The 16,748-nt window shown below is 46.2% G+C and overlaps 1 protein-coding gene across 5 annotated transcripts in view; it reads left to right on the plus strand.

The window, feature by feature from the left end:
* The first annotated feature begins 12,097 nt into the window (after positions 1–12,097).
* ECHDC1 (ethylmalonyl-CoA decarboxylase 1) overlaps positions 12,098–16,748 on the plus strand; it is a 43,455-nt gene continuing 38,804 nt past the window's right edge. Inside the window, exons 1-2 of one of the 5 annotated variants that reach the window (XM_030033485.1) lie at positions 12,098–12,191; positions 14,909–15,046. In XM_030033485.1, the coding sequence (XP_029889345.1) occupies positions 15,028–15,046 (19 nt within the window). In that variant the 5' untranslated portion in view covers positions 12,098–12,191; positions 14,909–15,027. The other 4 variants (XM_030033503.2, XM_030033514.2, XM_030033495.2 and 1 more) reach the window with 4 other exon arrangements.

Consider the following 16,748-nt stretch of genomic DNA (forward strand, 5'->3'; position numbering starts at 1 on the left):
CAAACGTAGGCTGAGTGTGAGATGGGGCCGCATGGTGCGTATTGCTGTGAATCACACTGTTTCTATGACTTCCGAGTCCCTGGGACTAAAAGGAGCCCCTTATCACATTTTCCTCTAGAAACTCAGTGCAGCACCTGAACCTGAGGCTGAAGGACGTGTTTGGACAATAATTCTGTGTCTGCTCTCAGCATCCACCCTTAATTCCAAAGAGAGGTCTCAGACTAAGGTGGTCCTGCTGCTAAAACTATCATTTACATTGAGGCAAGGCTATGTATAGTAGGTACCTCAAGATTATCAAAATACGCCATTATTTCAAACAGCATGGTGAGGTGAAACTGGACCAATATCGTCTGTATACACACACCCCTCTATCTATCTATCTACCTACCTATCTATAACATGGACTGTTTCCTAGTTTCTCCTCCAGCTGGGTCACAATGAAGTCTTACATGCTAGAGAAATTAATCTTGGTTTTCTTGCCCAAGCCTCAGTGAATGGATTATGACCTGTGTCATACAGCCACCCCAGGCAGGATGACACCTGGGCATTGATATACAACACAGACAGTGTTTACCTATCAGCAGAAACCCCACAGCTGCAAAGCTCAAAAAGCATGGCCACAGCAAGGGATTCTTCTGCTTCATGTCAAAAGCATTGACCAGCCAATATCATCTTTGCAAATAGATTTGATCGTCTCCTGTCTTGGTGAGGTCAAGTAAGCTCTCTGTGCACAGCATCTCACCCATCTTCTTCCCCTCCTCCTCTTTTCTGTTACTCTCCTGACACTTCCCTTCTGCCTTCACTGTATAAACTTGCCATTGTTATTAATTCCTTGCTCCTTGTTCCTTCCTGCCTTGACTTTATAAGGCAAGAACAGAGGAGCAGCCCCCATGGAAAGAAATAAATGTTATTACTACGAGGGGACGAAAACTCCACTGCTCCTGGGTCGTAGGCTCCCACATTGCCATTGTGTTTCTGGGAGAGCCAGAAAAGGCAGCTAAAGTCCTTAAACTGCCCATACTATATGAGCTATAAAACCTGGGACAGTGTGCTGGGGAGCCCTGAACATCTTGGACAGATGATCCTGTTATAACAATAAATTTCTTCCGTGAGCTCATTCTGCTTGCAGGTGACAGGTATGCGTGCAGTCCTATGATTTAGCGCCGGCCTTATGTGTGTAAGTCTGGTGTCAGAGGAAAGCTATATTGACCAGAAATGGTGCTAGTATCTGGCATATCTGATTGCCTGTGTACGAAAAAGTGGAGTTTTCCCTGATGTGAACTGCTATAAGGTACATACAGCTCCACGTATCAGACTGACTGGATCTGGAAAGGGATCTCAGAGCACAGGGCAATGCGGATGAAATGTCAAAAAGATATTAACATGCTGGGGATTGGAGAAAGCAGGAAATTTTATATTTATTCTGTTGAAAAAGCTGTTACAATAGCTCAGACATATGCCTTGGCTATGCTGTGTCATTGTAACAGACATTATATTATTGTTGAAACTTATTTTATTTTTAAAAAGACAGAAAAGCTGCCAAGAAGGGCTAATGTCTCTAAACCTTAGTGAAGCAGGAGATAATACGTGGTGCAGGAATGATCAGAATTACTAGTTTCTGCTAAAGCGGCCTGGGTTATGGCTCTGTAGACCTTTATTGTGCAGAAATGCTTGCTGAAGTGGCCCCTTCTTCCTTCTCACCTCCGTGTCTTGCTCCTACACCACACTTCCCTCTTTCGTTGTGGCTGGCACAACTGCTCGTATACTCATGCAACAAACTAGATCAGCGAACTTATCTGTCTGACAGTCAACATGCATTTTCTTGGCCGTGCTACTTTTCAGCCAAACCAAAGCATCGATTCAGTTGATGATCTGGACACACAAACCCTTGTGCCAATGGTTAAGGTTAATGGTGTTAATGGGCCCCATTCCTTGGCCTTGCTTCCCTTGCTGCATCATGATTAGCTCTGAAGTTCTTATGCTGTGCACAAGTAATGTATTCAGATCCATGTATGTTCAGAGGGTGATGTAATGAGGTAATCTGACAATTTGTGACAAAGTCAGACAAATCTGACTTGCTGAAGCACTAAGACTAGCAGCAGCCATCTGGCCAGGTGGGGTCTTACAAAAGCATATTTATGTGTCAAAATGGAAGCAAAGATAGACAAACCTCCTTCACTGCAGGAGCCAGGAGAAAAACTAATTTCATAATTAAATCAGTTATCAAGAACAGAAGGGGTAGAAGTGGGGCGAAACCACATAAAGTGAATTTCTACTCCAGGCGATCCGGCTCACTCCAAGGCTTCCCCTTCTTTACAGGTTGCCTTGCCGCTGACCCGCTCTCCGAGCGCCAAGCACTGCAAGCGGGAAGCCCTGGAGCCTGTGGGCGTTTGTCCCTCTACCAGACTGCACAGCAGCGGCTGCAGGGGCTGCCAGCCAGGATGTCAGCCCGAAAGAAACCTCTCCAAGTGAAAAGCCTTCCCTGTAAAATGGGGAAGAAGGTGCTCGGCCACCAGGATTTCCCTGAGCCTCCAGCATCTGTTAGAAGTAGGCGAACTCTAATGTGCACTTACCCTTACCTGACTCGTAATGACTTTATTTTCAAGGAATTTTGCCAGTTTAAAATTCCAAATGTAAGTCAAATAATTATGTGAGAATAGCCATTTTTAATTTTTTTAAGTTCATTTTTAGTCCTTCTTTAGCAGTCTCAAAAATGTGATCCAAATTATCATAGTGACTCCAAAGAATACAGATAAGAAACAAAATGTATGTGTGAAAATCACAGTTATCACTAAGATTTTTAGCCCCAAAATAAGTTTTATGGGATTATGCTGTCTGTACATCATTCACTCCCCTTACAGTTTCTGAATCCTTTGCTTTATGTCAGCCAAGTCTGACAGAGGTCTCCAGGCCCCAAAGGTATTCAGATTCCTGAAAGTTTCATGCAAATCACCTTAGGGGACTCAAATGAATTCCCCTTCAAGGGGAAGTTAAGCAAAACATCCCTCTTGCCGGCAGTGGTCACCCAGCGCACTGGCAGCCAGCCCGCACACATGCTGGGGTGCACTGCCTCTGCCTTGGGGTGCCCTACGGGGAGCACTGGGTTGTTGCAAAGGAGACAGAGGAGCCATCGGGCAGGCACAAACCCGTAGGAAAGCACATCGCCTTGTTTTTCTTGCTCACAGAAAAAACTGCCGGGTCAAGTGCAATACCGAGTCTCCTGGGCTTGGAACGCAGCGGGTAATGAGTGCTGGTCATACTGTGGTCCGTTGTCTTCTCTCACAGCCTTAAATATACATCACAATTTAGTAAGTTAAGATGGAATTTCAGTGCTGTTTGAAATGGTACTGATTCCACGTCAAAAGCAATGTGGCAGAGTAGAGGCACGGTAGTATATAAGGGACCTGCGAAGTCCCAGGTTGTTAAGGGGTAGCAGGGCAGGGTAGGAAAAGGAATGAGCTCACATGGCAGCTAATGCAGAGAAAAATTCGGAGAATCACTTCTAGTGTTTTCTAATTTTTATTTGTGGTGTTTGACAAAAAGAATCCTGGAAAAAAGGTCTCTCAAAATAAATGGTGGCTTCTGTTCCTAGGCCAATAAACCCGCCTTTCATCTTCTAGTATGGAAGAGCTTATTTGCATTTATAATTTGTATTGACAAAGGCTTTACAAGTCATAGCAGGACACATTTTTAATAACCACATGGAACAAAACTTTCTCCCTTCTGAGAAACCTTTGTGAGAAGCACTGGCTCAGCTCCTGGTTCTGAGTCCAGACCACAGCAGGAGCCGAGCGCCGCTGCGAGGACTCACCAGTCAGCTGCGCTGGAGCCCACTGGGAGATGGGATCTGCCAGCTACCACCGCATTTTGGGTGGAATGCTTTTTCCACCTTCCTCTAAAGACCTGTATCGCATGCATTTAAGGCAGCACTTTGGCTTCTCTTCTACGTGGTAAGGATGTGCTGTTGTAGCTGTTTGACGAACGGCTGTGACGCACCACAGAGCGACAGAGGGAGAGGCTGGAGTGCTGTGGGAGCCACATAAATACACGCTCACACTACTTATGGGGGTCTCTGCCCTCGCTGTGTGACCTGGCACCTGACAGACACAGCCTGTCCCACGCACCGGGTCCTGACAAATTTCCTGGTTCACTTTTTTCCTGGGTGTCCCATCCTCCCTCAATGACATTTAAAGCACAGCAGCTGCTCTGAGGCTCCCAAACAGTTGCAGACAGGTTGGGTGCCAGGTCCCCAGGCAGGATTTTAACCACCTAGGGCTTGAGATGAGGCTAGTTCCCCATGCGGCATCTTTGTGTCAAATCTGTAGAAAGATTCATTTCTGTTATTTTCGTTTGCAGGGGTTTTTTTTTAAGATGTGATTACGCTCCCTACCCATCTCTTCCTGCTTGGATGAGGAGACAGCAAATGGAATACTGCACAGAATGCCAGATTAGAAGCTGCTAAAATATATATGGCCACAAATGTCTGATCACATCTGATGAATAATAACACCCATACCTAGTGTTACAAAACCCTCTCTAAAGGATGTCTGTCTAGCCATCCATCCATCATTCTGCAGCAGGGGAAGGGGAGGTAAGTGGAAAGGCGGGAGGCTTCCCTTGCCAGTGCCCGTTGTCTTCACCGCGGGGGAATGTTTGCTCGGTCTCGGCAGAGATGTTAGCTCAACCCCACGGGCAGAGCATCCCCCGCTGCCAGCTCACGTGGCCCCTCTGCCTCCCTGTGAAACGGCACCGAGGCGTGTGCTCAGCACCCTGCCAGCGCGCACGCCTGCACGCGCGTGGGGCAGCTACCCTCCGGGCTGGCGACCCGGCCTGCCGGGCTAACAAGTGTGGAGGGGCGACCAACACAAATCCTAAGCACCTTTGGGAATGATGACGTGGTACCTCATCGCCAGCTTTCTAGGAATAGAAAACCAAATTTGTCTGCATTAAATAAATTATTAATTGTGATTTATTCACTCGATTCAGCAGTTAAAAGCTTGTAAAATTTGTTTTCTTGGTGTATTACTGGGAAGTACGTGTTGTTTAAGCACCAGAAAGACAGAAAGGCATTCTGTGAAGATTCAGGCTTTTTGTTAATATTTTAAATCCTATTTTATTCACATGTATCTGAAAGGCAATAAAGAGAGATGATAGAATCGATGAAGTGTTCTTTTCATTTCTTTATGCTATTTCTTGTCAGGGTAGGCTGGTCACATTTTCAGATGTACTCCGCAGCAGCATCCTGAAATAAAGCTGTCTGAATGTACAACCAGATTATGCACAACCAACGCAAGCAGGAGCAGCCCTGCCTCAGGGACACAGATCATATAAATTTACGCTCAGGCTGACTCCAGCCTGCCGTCCCCTGGTTACCTTTGATAGTCCAGGGATTTTGCACTCCTGTTACTTCAGGCCAGCTGGCAACATGCACGTATCTAGATCAACTTAAGTAAAATAAGGTTTGACTGCGCTGCTAGTGAAAACATAGCGAGAATGAAAAACTAACTCATGATATTTATATTCCAGTGTTATTCATGTTAGGTGTTATCTTAGGCTTAAATTATTTATTTTAAAAAAACCCATTTAATTGAGATTTTGTATGTTGTTTGTCCAGTTGTCATCTGTTGACGGGGGAAGCAGGTCAGCACAGGAAGCATCAGTAACACAACAGGAATCTCGAGAGGTTTATTTTTCTTCCAAATCTCTCTGCATGTGGTTTTAGCTTCAAATTAAACCACAAAAGCAGTAAATTTTGACACTGTAAAAAAAGTGGTGGGCTAGAACATTAGACCTGTACAGGATTATGCTTTCAATGGAGGAAAAGTGCAGGGCCTGGTTAATCTTTAAAGGCTTTAGGAACAGTAGATATTCAAGATTTTTTTCTGTGAAAAACAAAAAAATATATACAAACCCAGCATTTTACAATATTAAAAAAATACTAACATGTAGGTATAAATGAATTTATTCCTAAATTAACTACTTCAGAGACATGATCACAGCCATTAACAGTTCTTTAATACTATTAAAATATCTAGATTTAATACCATGAAATCTCTGGTGACAGTCAGGAGTTTCTTTTTATTAATTAACTCTTTTACCATTACAGTATTTTTACATGCTTTCTGTTTCTATTTAATGTGCTCTACTACAGGATAAGCTCTAAGCTGGTCAGTTTTCCCATGTAAAGTCCAGTAGCCCCAGTGAAACCGGGGTCATAGGATTCAGCAGGCTGCTCTGCCCCAACCCAGCTAAGAACCTCATTATCCATCTTTTGAAATACTTCAGCTGTAGAAGTGATACACTTATGTAACGCATACTTCAGAAAAAGAAAAGCATCTCTGCTTTTAAAGAGGAATGCTCTGCAGCTCCTCCCGCCACTTAATTCTCACAATTTCCTCTTTCTCTGTAAAGTGTGAACTAGAAAAATATTATGATCAAAAAATAGTGATGACCAGAAAAGACAGAAGAGAAATGATGAAAAGGCAGATGAAAGCAGGGAATAATGCTACCTTAAAAAAGGTACCTAAAAATATTCCAGTTCTGCTCATTTATCAACAATCCTCACATCGCATCACAGTGTTTTCCATTTCACCCAGAACCGCTTACTATCTCCTCATGTCAAAACAGAAACTAGAAGCATGTATTGAACAAAACCAACGTCGATTTAGCATTTCTGCGACCAGCGACCGTAGGAGCTGAGGCCGGGGAGCTGGCGGGCAGCGTGTCAGCCCCGCACTGGTCCCCATCCCAGCCGGGAGCTGGGTGCACCCACGGGCGATGGATGCCTCTCTGGCACGGCGGATACGTGGGCTGCGCCTCAATGGCTGGATTTCAAGAGGTCAGTCCCGAACCGAGGGCTTGCCTCCGCTTTAGGTGTGGAGATCTGGCTGCTCCGTAGATGGAGAGCTTGCCATGGATGCGATGATGGGTGTCTGTGGCGGTGTGCTCAACCGCCCTTCGTGGAAATGAGGCAACACTGCTGTGAAAGACCGAAATCTTCAGCCAGATCTCTGCATAGTTTCTCGTAGATGGACCTCCTGCACAGGTATCTAAAAGTGCCAACATCTACCATGATTTCACGTTACAGCTACTGATAACAACTGGAACTGCTCTTCCAGAATCTCTAATACGCTGTGAAGCAAGAAGGAATGAGGTTTGGCAGGCAGAGGGGACCTGATTCAGCCAAGTGCTTATGTGTCACTGAAATCAATGGGACTATTTAGGGGCTTAATTGCTTTGCTGAATCCAGGCCAAAGAGACAAAAAGCAAGATGGTTAAGCTGCAAGGCTTGGATATATATATCTTTAGGCTGGAACACTTGGATCCTTTATTAATATTATGATTCTCCCTAGTAATTCACGGTGGTTTAGGAAAGTTTCAAAGGAAACACATGCCTTACTTTCTGGCCCTGATTTAGCAAACATTTTGGTGTCTGTGTAGCATTATTCATGCAGATAGTGCCATTTTCTTAAGAACAGAAAGACACGAGTGAAGTGCCACAACAGGCTGTTTTCACAGGTCAGAGCTGTATTTTAGTATCTACAGCATTTAAGCATTCCTACCAAGGTTATACAACTGCTAGAGACATCTGGACCCAATACTGAAATGTTCCCTGTTGCAATCTGTGTGCGCGTGAATATTTCTGTGCCAGAATATTTATTTTAAACTTTCTTTAAAAGAAAGAACAGTAAGTTCAGGGAGTTACAATTTTTTTCAGTTGTTTTTCTTTCACTAGTAAACATACCTCAGGCAAATAAAAATGAAGAATTCCAATACCGATGTTGAAATAATGCTTTTACTCACTGGTTAGTCAGAACCCATACAGAAGGGCTGCATTTGCCCTAATTAATGGCCCATTTTCAGGAGAGGCTTTAATTAACAGCTGACATTTTAGCAGCACTACAATGTGCTGTGCAATTATCACCTGGCCTACTTCTGTGCAATTCAAATGCTCTTGCAGAAAAAGGCAGGACGCCTTTTTTTCCTGAAAGTTTTACAGAACAGAGCAGCAACAGAGAACTGAGGAAGAGGGAGGAAACACAGCCGGATCTTCAAAGGGATTTAGGGTGCAGTTTTCCATTACAATTAGCCTGACCCAGCGACCGGCTGCCCCCTCAAAACAGGGGCACCTGCTCATGCATCTCTCGGCTTTGCCTTGGGCCGCATATTTCTAACACACTCCCTCTCCTCAAACTGGCAATGCCCTGAGCGCCGCTGGGAACATCAGGAATAATAATACAGCCGAGGCCATTTGCTAGCTCAGCGCCGCTAAAACGCTATGGCCTTCCTCATACGGTTTCCTCCATCTTCCTTCCGCTGTTTTGTGTCCCTCAGGCTCACCTGGTAGCAAGCCAGGCTGGTTCAGTTCCTTAGCCCTGGAATCAAACCAAAAACTTCTTGTTGTGCTAAAGCAGTCTCCTGCCGGTTCGGTGAGCTCAACCGGCTCAATGCGCAGTCAACCTCGGTCCTCGCTCCCGGGAAGGAGAGGGAAGAAGTGTGGGACCACCGCCCTGCAGTGGAGATGAGCTGGTGTTTGAAGCTATACTGGAAATTGAGCGGTCTTGTGAAATCCGACCTTATCTTGTGTAGGAAGGTAAACCACACACGAGCACAGTTTTTGTACTGTATACATTTCCTGCCAGAAAATTAATGTCTAATCAAATGACAGTGCTGGTAGAGTGAAAGGGGGGAGCATGTGGCAGGGGCCTGCTGGCCCTTTTGGCTGGACTGATCCCGCTCTTCCAGTGGTGAGCCGTAACCAGACAGAGGACTTTGCAGAGCAAGAACATGCTTTACCCTACCTGTTCAAACTGGTCTATATGGCATGCAATAATTTAAGTAGCTATGAATGTTTAAACGCATCAATATTTGCTGGGTCACCGAGGGCGTGAGCAAACACCAAGCTGTGGCCATGCCGAACCTCTCTCCTGCTCTCTGGCCTGATGAATATTTCATTACGCTATACCAAGTGAAACAGCTTTCGGCATGGGGGCCTGGGCTCCTTTCCCTCAGCTTCCCCAGAATACACCACAAACCTGCTGATCAGAGCACCTTCCCCGGAGAAACGAGCTGGTTTTCTTGGGCAGAAGAGGGCATTGAGCCCGGCTGGGTGACACTTCCCATGCCGTGCTACAGAGGGGGGTGTTTCTTTGCCTCTTCTTCCAGCCACGTCTTGGTGGAGCCCATGGTCAGCTCTGCTGGTTCTCACCGGGTCCACAGGAGGACACCCTTAAACGACGTGGGCAGAGAACATAAAATCAACGCGTCATGGTAGGATGGGTATGAAGCTACCTGGGAAGAGCTGAGCCCTTTGCGGATATGTCCAGTGACTGAATACTGTGTGGGAAACAGCCCCAGTCTCGCATGCTGGTGGGTGTGATGCATGGGGCGGATGGGCTGACATACGAGTGAAGTTCCGAGGTCTGCATGGTGACTGCCCTGTCCCCGGGCAGCCCCTGCCTCACGAAATCAACCCAAATTTAACTTGGCATGCGGGGCTGCATTTAGAAAGCTGTGGCAGCTCAGGGGTATTTCAGATATCCGCAGTGGGGACAGGAGAGACAGCTGGGGTGGTAGTCTTGTCAGCTAGCCTGATATAAATCGTCCCTTCCCATGAATCACAGCTACCAGGCACCAATGGGATTTGGGAGCCTCCAGGGTTAGGCTGTGAAGAGAAACTGAGTGTCATGATTTTGGATCCCAAAATCTAAATTTTAGAAAGATTTCAGAAATTTAGAAATAGAATGCAAGTATCCACATCTTTTTTTGTGGATCTAGTCTTTGGAGCATGCATTAGGCCATCCTTTAGCCTGTTACACTTCCACACAGAGCTGATGATATTTGCCTCCTAAAAATTACAGTTAAGGGACCCTTTATGAACTGACTGTGGGGTTATGTGTCAGTTAGTATCCAATAATTCCTGAGATCTAAGCCCGGATCTGTCATCGGCTTGTTCCATGGCTCTGAAAGGAGGTTGTAAAAATAGCACCAGGGAGCTCTGTATCTATCGGAATTCAATATTTCAGTCTGGCAGCCTTGGATCTGAGAGTGAAGCGCTGCTCTTTTAGCCAGTACACTGTCGCCAGGTTCTGGGTCAGTGAGAGGGAATGGGAACATACTAAATAATTCAGGTGGTGACCTGACTCTCCTAGGGCAGTGCTGCTTTAGCAATGCAAGGAGAAAGTGTTATTGAAATCAGTGGGATTGTTTGCATGAATAAGAAACTTTGCAGGATTGTGCATTTTTTTCTTCCGTTTTGCCTTTCTTTTTTTCCTTCTTATGGTACAGTCAAACACGCAGGGACTAGTGTCACCATCCTGCTGGAAGTTACAACCCTTAAGGGGTCTTTAGTGTCTGTTTTCAGAGAGGATCCCATTCAACTCTTCGTTTTCCTACAGTTCTTTTTCTGCACTCCGAGTATATCCTATTCTAATCACCACATCGTATATGATACAAGGCAATAAAAACAAAAGTGAAGCAAACTGTTTATGGAACTGGAGGTCAGGTTTGTGCTACTTTCGCTAAGTGCTGCTAGGTGGCAATGTGTTACCTAGAAAACCACGGGTTTCCAACCACCATCACTCTCCTCTGCTTCAGACCTAGCTGGGACGTGTCTGGGCATTGCTCTGCTCCAGAAGAGGACAAGGCCTTGGAGCAGGACCTGGTGAGAGCTGCTTCACGCACACAGATTGCTAACTCGGTACTGAGGTTTTCCAGAAACACATGCAGGACTGAATCCTACTGGAAAAATCTCTCTTCTGTGAACCCAAGAGGAAAAATAAGAGGCAAGCCCGCCTGTTGCAATATTTCTGTTTATACTGGGAGCATTGCAATAAGGGAATGAATCCTTCTGTTGTATAATGATACTGCCACCTGGGACTAGAATATTTCATATTCTCACAGAATTCTCTTAACAATACAAAATTGAAAATATCTGTTCAGAGTGCAAAGATTTTCCTTTTCCAAATGCATGATTAATTGAAATCCTCTACATGTTCAATCATAATATTTAATCAACTAGACCAACTTCAGGACATTTGTATTGACAGTTGGGTTGAAAAACAGCTTTAATAAAGGTGGAGAAGATGTATTGCTGGATACATCCTTCAGCCATGCTACAACTGCTTAGAAGTGAGTCATCTTATGTAAGTGTATTAACAAGGACATAGTAATAAAGACTGGCTCGTATTTGCATATTGCTTTGAATACCCAAAGTGATCTGCATTGAAACAGGCATTTTTTCCCCTTGATCTGGCTCCTGGCACGGCAGCACACATTCTTCCAGGAGGGGAAACCAACAGCCCGGCGAAGGGCAGAGCCCGACGGTGCCATTTTATGCCAGCTGTAAATTTACACAAAATTACAGTTTAAGGATTACCCCCTTGTGACGCAGGGCTAGTCTGCAGCTGGCTTGGCGCTCTGGCCCAGCTGCCAGAGCATGGGTGCAGGAGAGCAGCACCTGAAGCTGGGGAGGCGGGTGGCCGGGAGCCTGCTGGGAAGGGCTCGCGCTGGGTCTGGCAGATAAAATAGATATATGTGAACACGGGGAGGCCACGTCTCTCCCTGCGACGGCACAGACACGGCACTAATGCCTCTCCTCCGGGCAGCATAACGGCAGGGAGAGCAAGCGGGGCGGGAGGTCGGTCAGCAGCCCCTTCGCTCCAGGCCGAATCCTGCCGGCTGCATCCCGACTCCAGCGGCGAGGTGTTGTTCTGGGATGGCGGAGAAATGAGCGCTTTTAATTACACCGGCTTGGATAGAAACGCTGGGCTCGTTTTTTCACGACGCAGGCAACTGGCGCAGGACGCGAAAATAATAACAACGACCTGCTCGCGTGGTATTTGGCAACCCTGGCGCTCAGAAGCGCCTTCTGCGCCAAAACCGCCTCAACTTCGACCGAGTTGTCGGTGCCCGCGGTCACCCGCAAGCCACCGTGGCCCGGGGCGAGGGACGCCGCTTCCTCGCCGGCCCCACGCCTGCCTCCAGCTCGCAGGGGCTCGATTTTCTCTTCACTCCCCTCTGCCTCCCCCCGGGGGGCTGCCCCGCCACCCGCTGCTCCCCTCACAGGCCTCACGGGCCTCGGCCCGGCCTCCCCCGACCCGGCCCGGCCCGCCGCGGCGGCGGTTCCCGGCGGGGCCGCTTTCCCCGTAGCACCGCCCGACCAGCGACGGGAAGGGGAGCGGCGGGGCCAGGTCAGTGCCCGGCCGCGGGTCTCCGCTTCCCGGCTCGGCCGGCCCGGGCCCGGTCGGCGGCAGGGGGGTAAGGCGGGAGGCGCGGCCCGGCCCGGCCCGGCCCGGTCCCCGCGGGGCCGCTGAGGGCTTGGGGCAAAAGCGCGGCGGCCTGGCCGGTGCGGAGCGGCCGGTGGTGGTTCTGCCTTGAACACGTTAGGTGCTGCGAGCTTCCCGTCGCTTTGCTCGGCCTCAGCCCAGAGACCTCGGGTCTTATTTGGGGAACAGCCGGCTACAGGCCCTGCTCGGCACGCAGCCCTCCCTTGCCGGTTGATTTAAAATAAGTAAATTTTTTTATTTAAAAAAAAAAACAAAACCAAACAACAAAACAGGCCGCTCCGGAGATGCTTGCCTAGGTCAGACCGAGCGCTACAGTGCGCTTGTCGGGACTTTGGCATTGCAGGAGGTCAGCAGCAAGAAACCTCTGCTGGGGAAGGAGCTTCCTCCCCTCTCCCGCTCCGCTCTTCGCATTCTTCCCGGCGTGATACCGTGCTTTGGGATGTCTTTGCTTCCCGAAATTTAGGGTGTAGAGCCAAGGGGCCAGGTGACACGCTGTCCTGGGGTGCTTCTGCTAGTTCCCAGCGCGGGTTACAGGGGAGCAGGAGGTACGTCCCTGAGAACCGTGCTGCGTGGCCGGTTCTGACATCGGGATGCAGTTTTGCTGTCAGCAAGAGCATTTACCGGTGGTGGTAAGGAGAGCAATAGTAAAGAAGAGCGTACTAAGTGGAATTCAGAGTGCTGCTCGACTACAAAACCTTTTACAGTTTTCAAGGCAAATTAATTGTTGGGAAAGCGTCCGTATTTGCAGTTACAGCTAAAATGAATTAATCCTTACTCTTTTTATGGTTTAGGATTTGGTGACTAAAAAGCAAATGGTGAGCTGGTTGTGGTTGTTTCTGCTCCTGTGAAGTAGCACGTCTGTTTGTTTTAAAGGTGTCTAAAATACACCTAGTGGGCAGCGAGCTTTATGTGAACTTAAAAGTGTTTTCTGTCACTGTTATAGAGGGTCCTTTGCTGCCAGACCCAAAGACAACCCCGTTAGATCAAAGCATTAAAAAATAAAGGGCCTGCGTGCTTTTTGCAGAAGGTAACAGATTCTTGCTCTCACCCTCTGCTGTGAAACTCAAGATCTTGTACACACCATGTGACCAAAATCAAACGTGTTTAGGTCGTGTCATGTGTATTTATGGAAAGACTTCTTTTGTCAGCTGTTTTGCATCCCTGAATGCCATTATCTTTCACTGGACTTGGGTATGTTTCTGTGGGATTTCATTACTAGCTCTTCAAAATAATTAACGTGATTAAAACAGAATATAATTGGTTAGGAACAGAGAGACAATCCACATCTAAACCTTAGCCTTCAGGGACCATTAAAAAATACAAAACTAAACAAAGAACAAATAATTTGGAAAACACATAGCTTGCTATCCCCAGAATTGAGCTGCTCAGAAACAATGAAAAAACCAAGGGAAAAAAGAGGGGTAGAAGCAGAAAAGAGGTGTAAAGGGTAAGCCACCTTAAAACTGAAACCACAGACAAGGGGTTTTTTTTTACTTACAACGTTAAAAGGGTTTTTTTCCACAATTTATTTTTATTTCACATGTGCATGATTTGAAGCCATTTCAATTAGTTAATTTGGACATCTTCTCCCTTCTTGTTCTCTCAGCTTCTGGACAGGTAAACATTATTTCTACTACTGACATCTAGAAACTAGGAGGCCCGAGCCTTTTGTTCTCTTCTCAGTAATAATATAGAGGCTAAAAACCTGTCCTTTATAATACCAGCTACTTCTAAAGCCTGTTTTTAGAGGAGTCATGAAGTTCTTTAAGTATCTTCATGCTGAACTGGAGGGACTATTGATCCTACCTCATTTCTCTACAATGTGGGTACCAAAGAGAATGTACTAAAAATTTCAACAGGGTTCAGCAAGTTTGAGAGCCACGGCGTCTTGAGAAAGGCGTGAGCTCGAGGCAGGTCCTGTTGAACTTGGTAGCAGTCCCTGCTTTGTGTAGAGATGCTATAGAAGAGGTGCATTTCTCTTCTTAGGGAGGCAGAATTTCCCAAGCTTTGTTTAGTTTCTGTATTTGTAAGTCACACTTTGTCAGTAGCTTTTCTGCTGCTGATCCCTTAGCATGTTTAAGATCTGCTTGCTCTCTTCTTCCCACTGAAGGAAAGCCAGCTGGAGAGGTGACTGCCCTCAGCTTGCCTCAGCTGGTAATTATTAGAGTGGGAAGAACCTGTCAGGTAAGGTGTTTAAGTTAACCTAACCCACGCATCACTGAAGAAAGGAGAGAGATGCGTAAGCGGACGAGGTAGATGAAAGGCTCTCTAACCTTCAGGTGAAGGGTTGTGACAAGCAGCTGGCAACACTGGCCTGTTCAGCCAGTGCTGGGGAGGAACTGCAGGTGAGACACCCATGCTCTTGTCTTGATTTGCATCCAGGCTGGCCCCCTTTGATCTTGCTGTTTTCGAATTCCTTCTCTCTGGCCAACACTGGGATTTATTGTCTCCTCTCCCCCTCGCCAGTCACCCACCAGCCCATTGCCCCTAGTTCCAGTCAGTTGGTGTTAATGATTTTCACTGATTTTCAACCTACTTTTTTTTGTACAGATGGACTATTTTCATGCTTTGGTTATATTTCTCCTTCACTCTCTGCTCTTTCATCTGCTTTCACATTATAGGGTTAGTTGTGCCAGTCCTCAGCATTGGGTCACCGCTTGCTTTCCATTCATTCGTGAGTCACTGCAGGAACCCAGTGAAGCATCTGACAGTCACGGTCACTGCTCTCTAGTACGGATGAATGCCTTCTACAGTGACTGGTAAGACACATACACAGGGTTGAACTGTGAATCATCATCGTCTTCAGTTCACATCTTCTGTCCCTTTCTCCGTGCCCTGTCCTAGCATTTCTGTGCTTGTCACTGAAATTGCAGCTGCTGGAGGTCTTCATCAAGTCAAGTTCTCCTGTGCTGCTTGACCTGTCAGCTGCCCTTGATGCCTTTGGCAGTGTCACAAAAGTGCCTTTCTAATTGGTTTTTTGTTATGTCATTTGAATGTTTTCTCCTCCCTGAGACTTCTTTTGTGGATTTTGTATGTTGGATCCCTTTATTTCTGCTACACTTTATCTCGGGATACCTTCATCCAAAACCAGAAATTCAGCTGACGGTTTTTTGCGGGTGACTTACATGTCTGTATCTGTTCATCACACCTGTCACTTCCTGCCCCACGTGAAAGGGCACGCTTATTTCCCTGATGTATTGAAAACGCACCCCTGAATCTTTTCTCCCTGTTTTCTTTTGACAATAATTCAGGCACTATCTTTGAGTCGGAATTTTCTCTGCTCATGTATTTTAACTTGCTGATTATTTCTGCATAGCTGCTCTGTAGTGCGGCGTTTCTTGTTTGTGCGTGCAGCTCAAATGCTCATTTGGGCTCCCAACTTCCAGTTCTCTGGTTTGTCTTAGTTCTTCTACCCATCCGGGAAGTTGCTACCTACATCCCCTACCCATTTCTCTGGCCAGCTGTCTTTATGCTTGCTGGCAGTTGCAACTGGCAACGTTGCTGGAGGTTGCTGTTTGATACAGTGTGTTTTAAGAGAAAACCCGGGGTTGCAACAGAGTACTGGTGAATGGCAAGGGCAAATATGCTTTTTAAAGAGTTGGGTCTTATTAGTTTCCGCAAGAATCTGGTCAGTTAGGGAATATTGGTGCTGATGTTATCCCTATTATTTTTTTGTTAACATTGTGAGAGCTGAATTTTAACTAGGCAGTTACCAGAGGCTTTTGGAAGGCCTCTGATACGTATGCATACACAAAAATACATATACTGTGTGTGAGTGTCTGCATCTAGATACTTATATTGCTTTTGCATAACATGTGTCATTCCTTTGATACTGAAGTGTTGACATTCGATACATGTTCATATTAACCCACAGGCAAGGGTGTTACAAAATCACTTGAGTGCCAAATGGGATTTAAACTGTTGTTTTGGGCAAGAGGTATGGAATGAACAACTATTGATGTCCATACTATTGGCTTATCTCTTAGCTGTCACCAGTGATATGTAAAGCTGTAGCACTTAAAACATTTGAAAGATACTAATTGCCTACAGTGTCTGTTATTCCTATACTGTCAGATTTTTTTTCACTGTAAAAACTGTGCATAAACTGTCTGTACTACAGTTGTTAATGGGTATAGCACGTCTGACTTTTTAAAATTAGACTAAGACTTCATTTCTGTAAGTGTATCTAAATAGATGTAATCATGTTGAACTGAAAATCTGAAAATTTTAGTGTAATAAATATCTCTTGGCTTGTCCTACAACATTGTGCGGGTTACTGCAACATGTCTCTCTGGTACTGTTTTCACTTACAGTACAAAGAATCAATCTCAGTCATGCCGTGGATTGCAAGTGCTCCATACTGGTTGAAACTTTGGGTGTTGTTTGTCAGAGATCAGCAGAAATCCCTTTAGTTTGAGAGCTGTAGCTTAAATATCATGCTTTTCCTGAGTGGTTAGCTTT

Source organism: Aquila chrysaetos, chromosome 2, assembly GCF_900496995.4.
Source record: "Aquila chrysaetos chrysaetos chromosome 2, bAquChr1.4, whole genome shotgun sequence".
Taxonomy (NCBI): Eukaryota; Metazoa; Chordata; class Aves; order Accipitriformes; family Accipitridae; genus Aquila; species Aquila chrysaetos.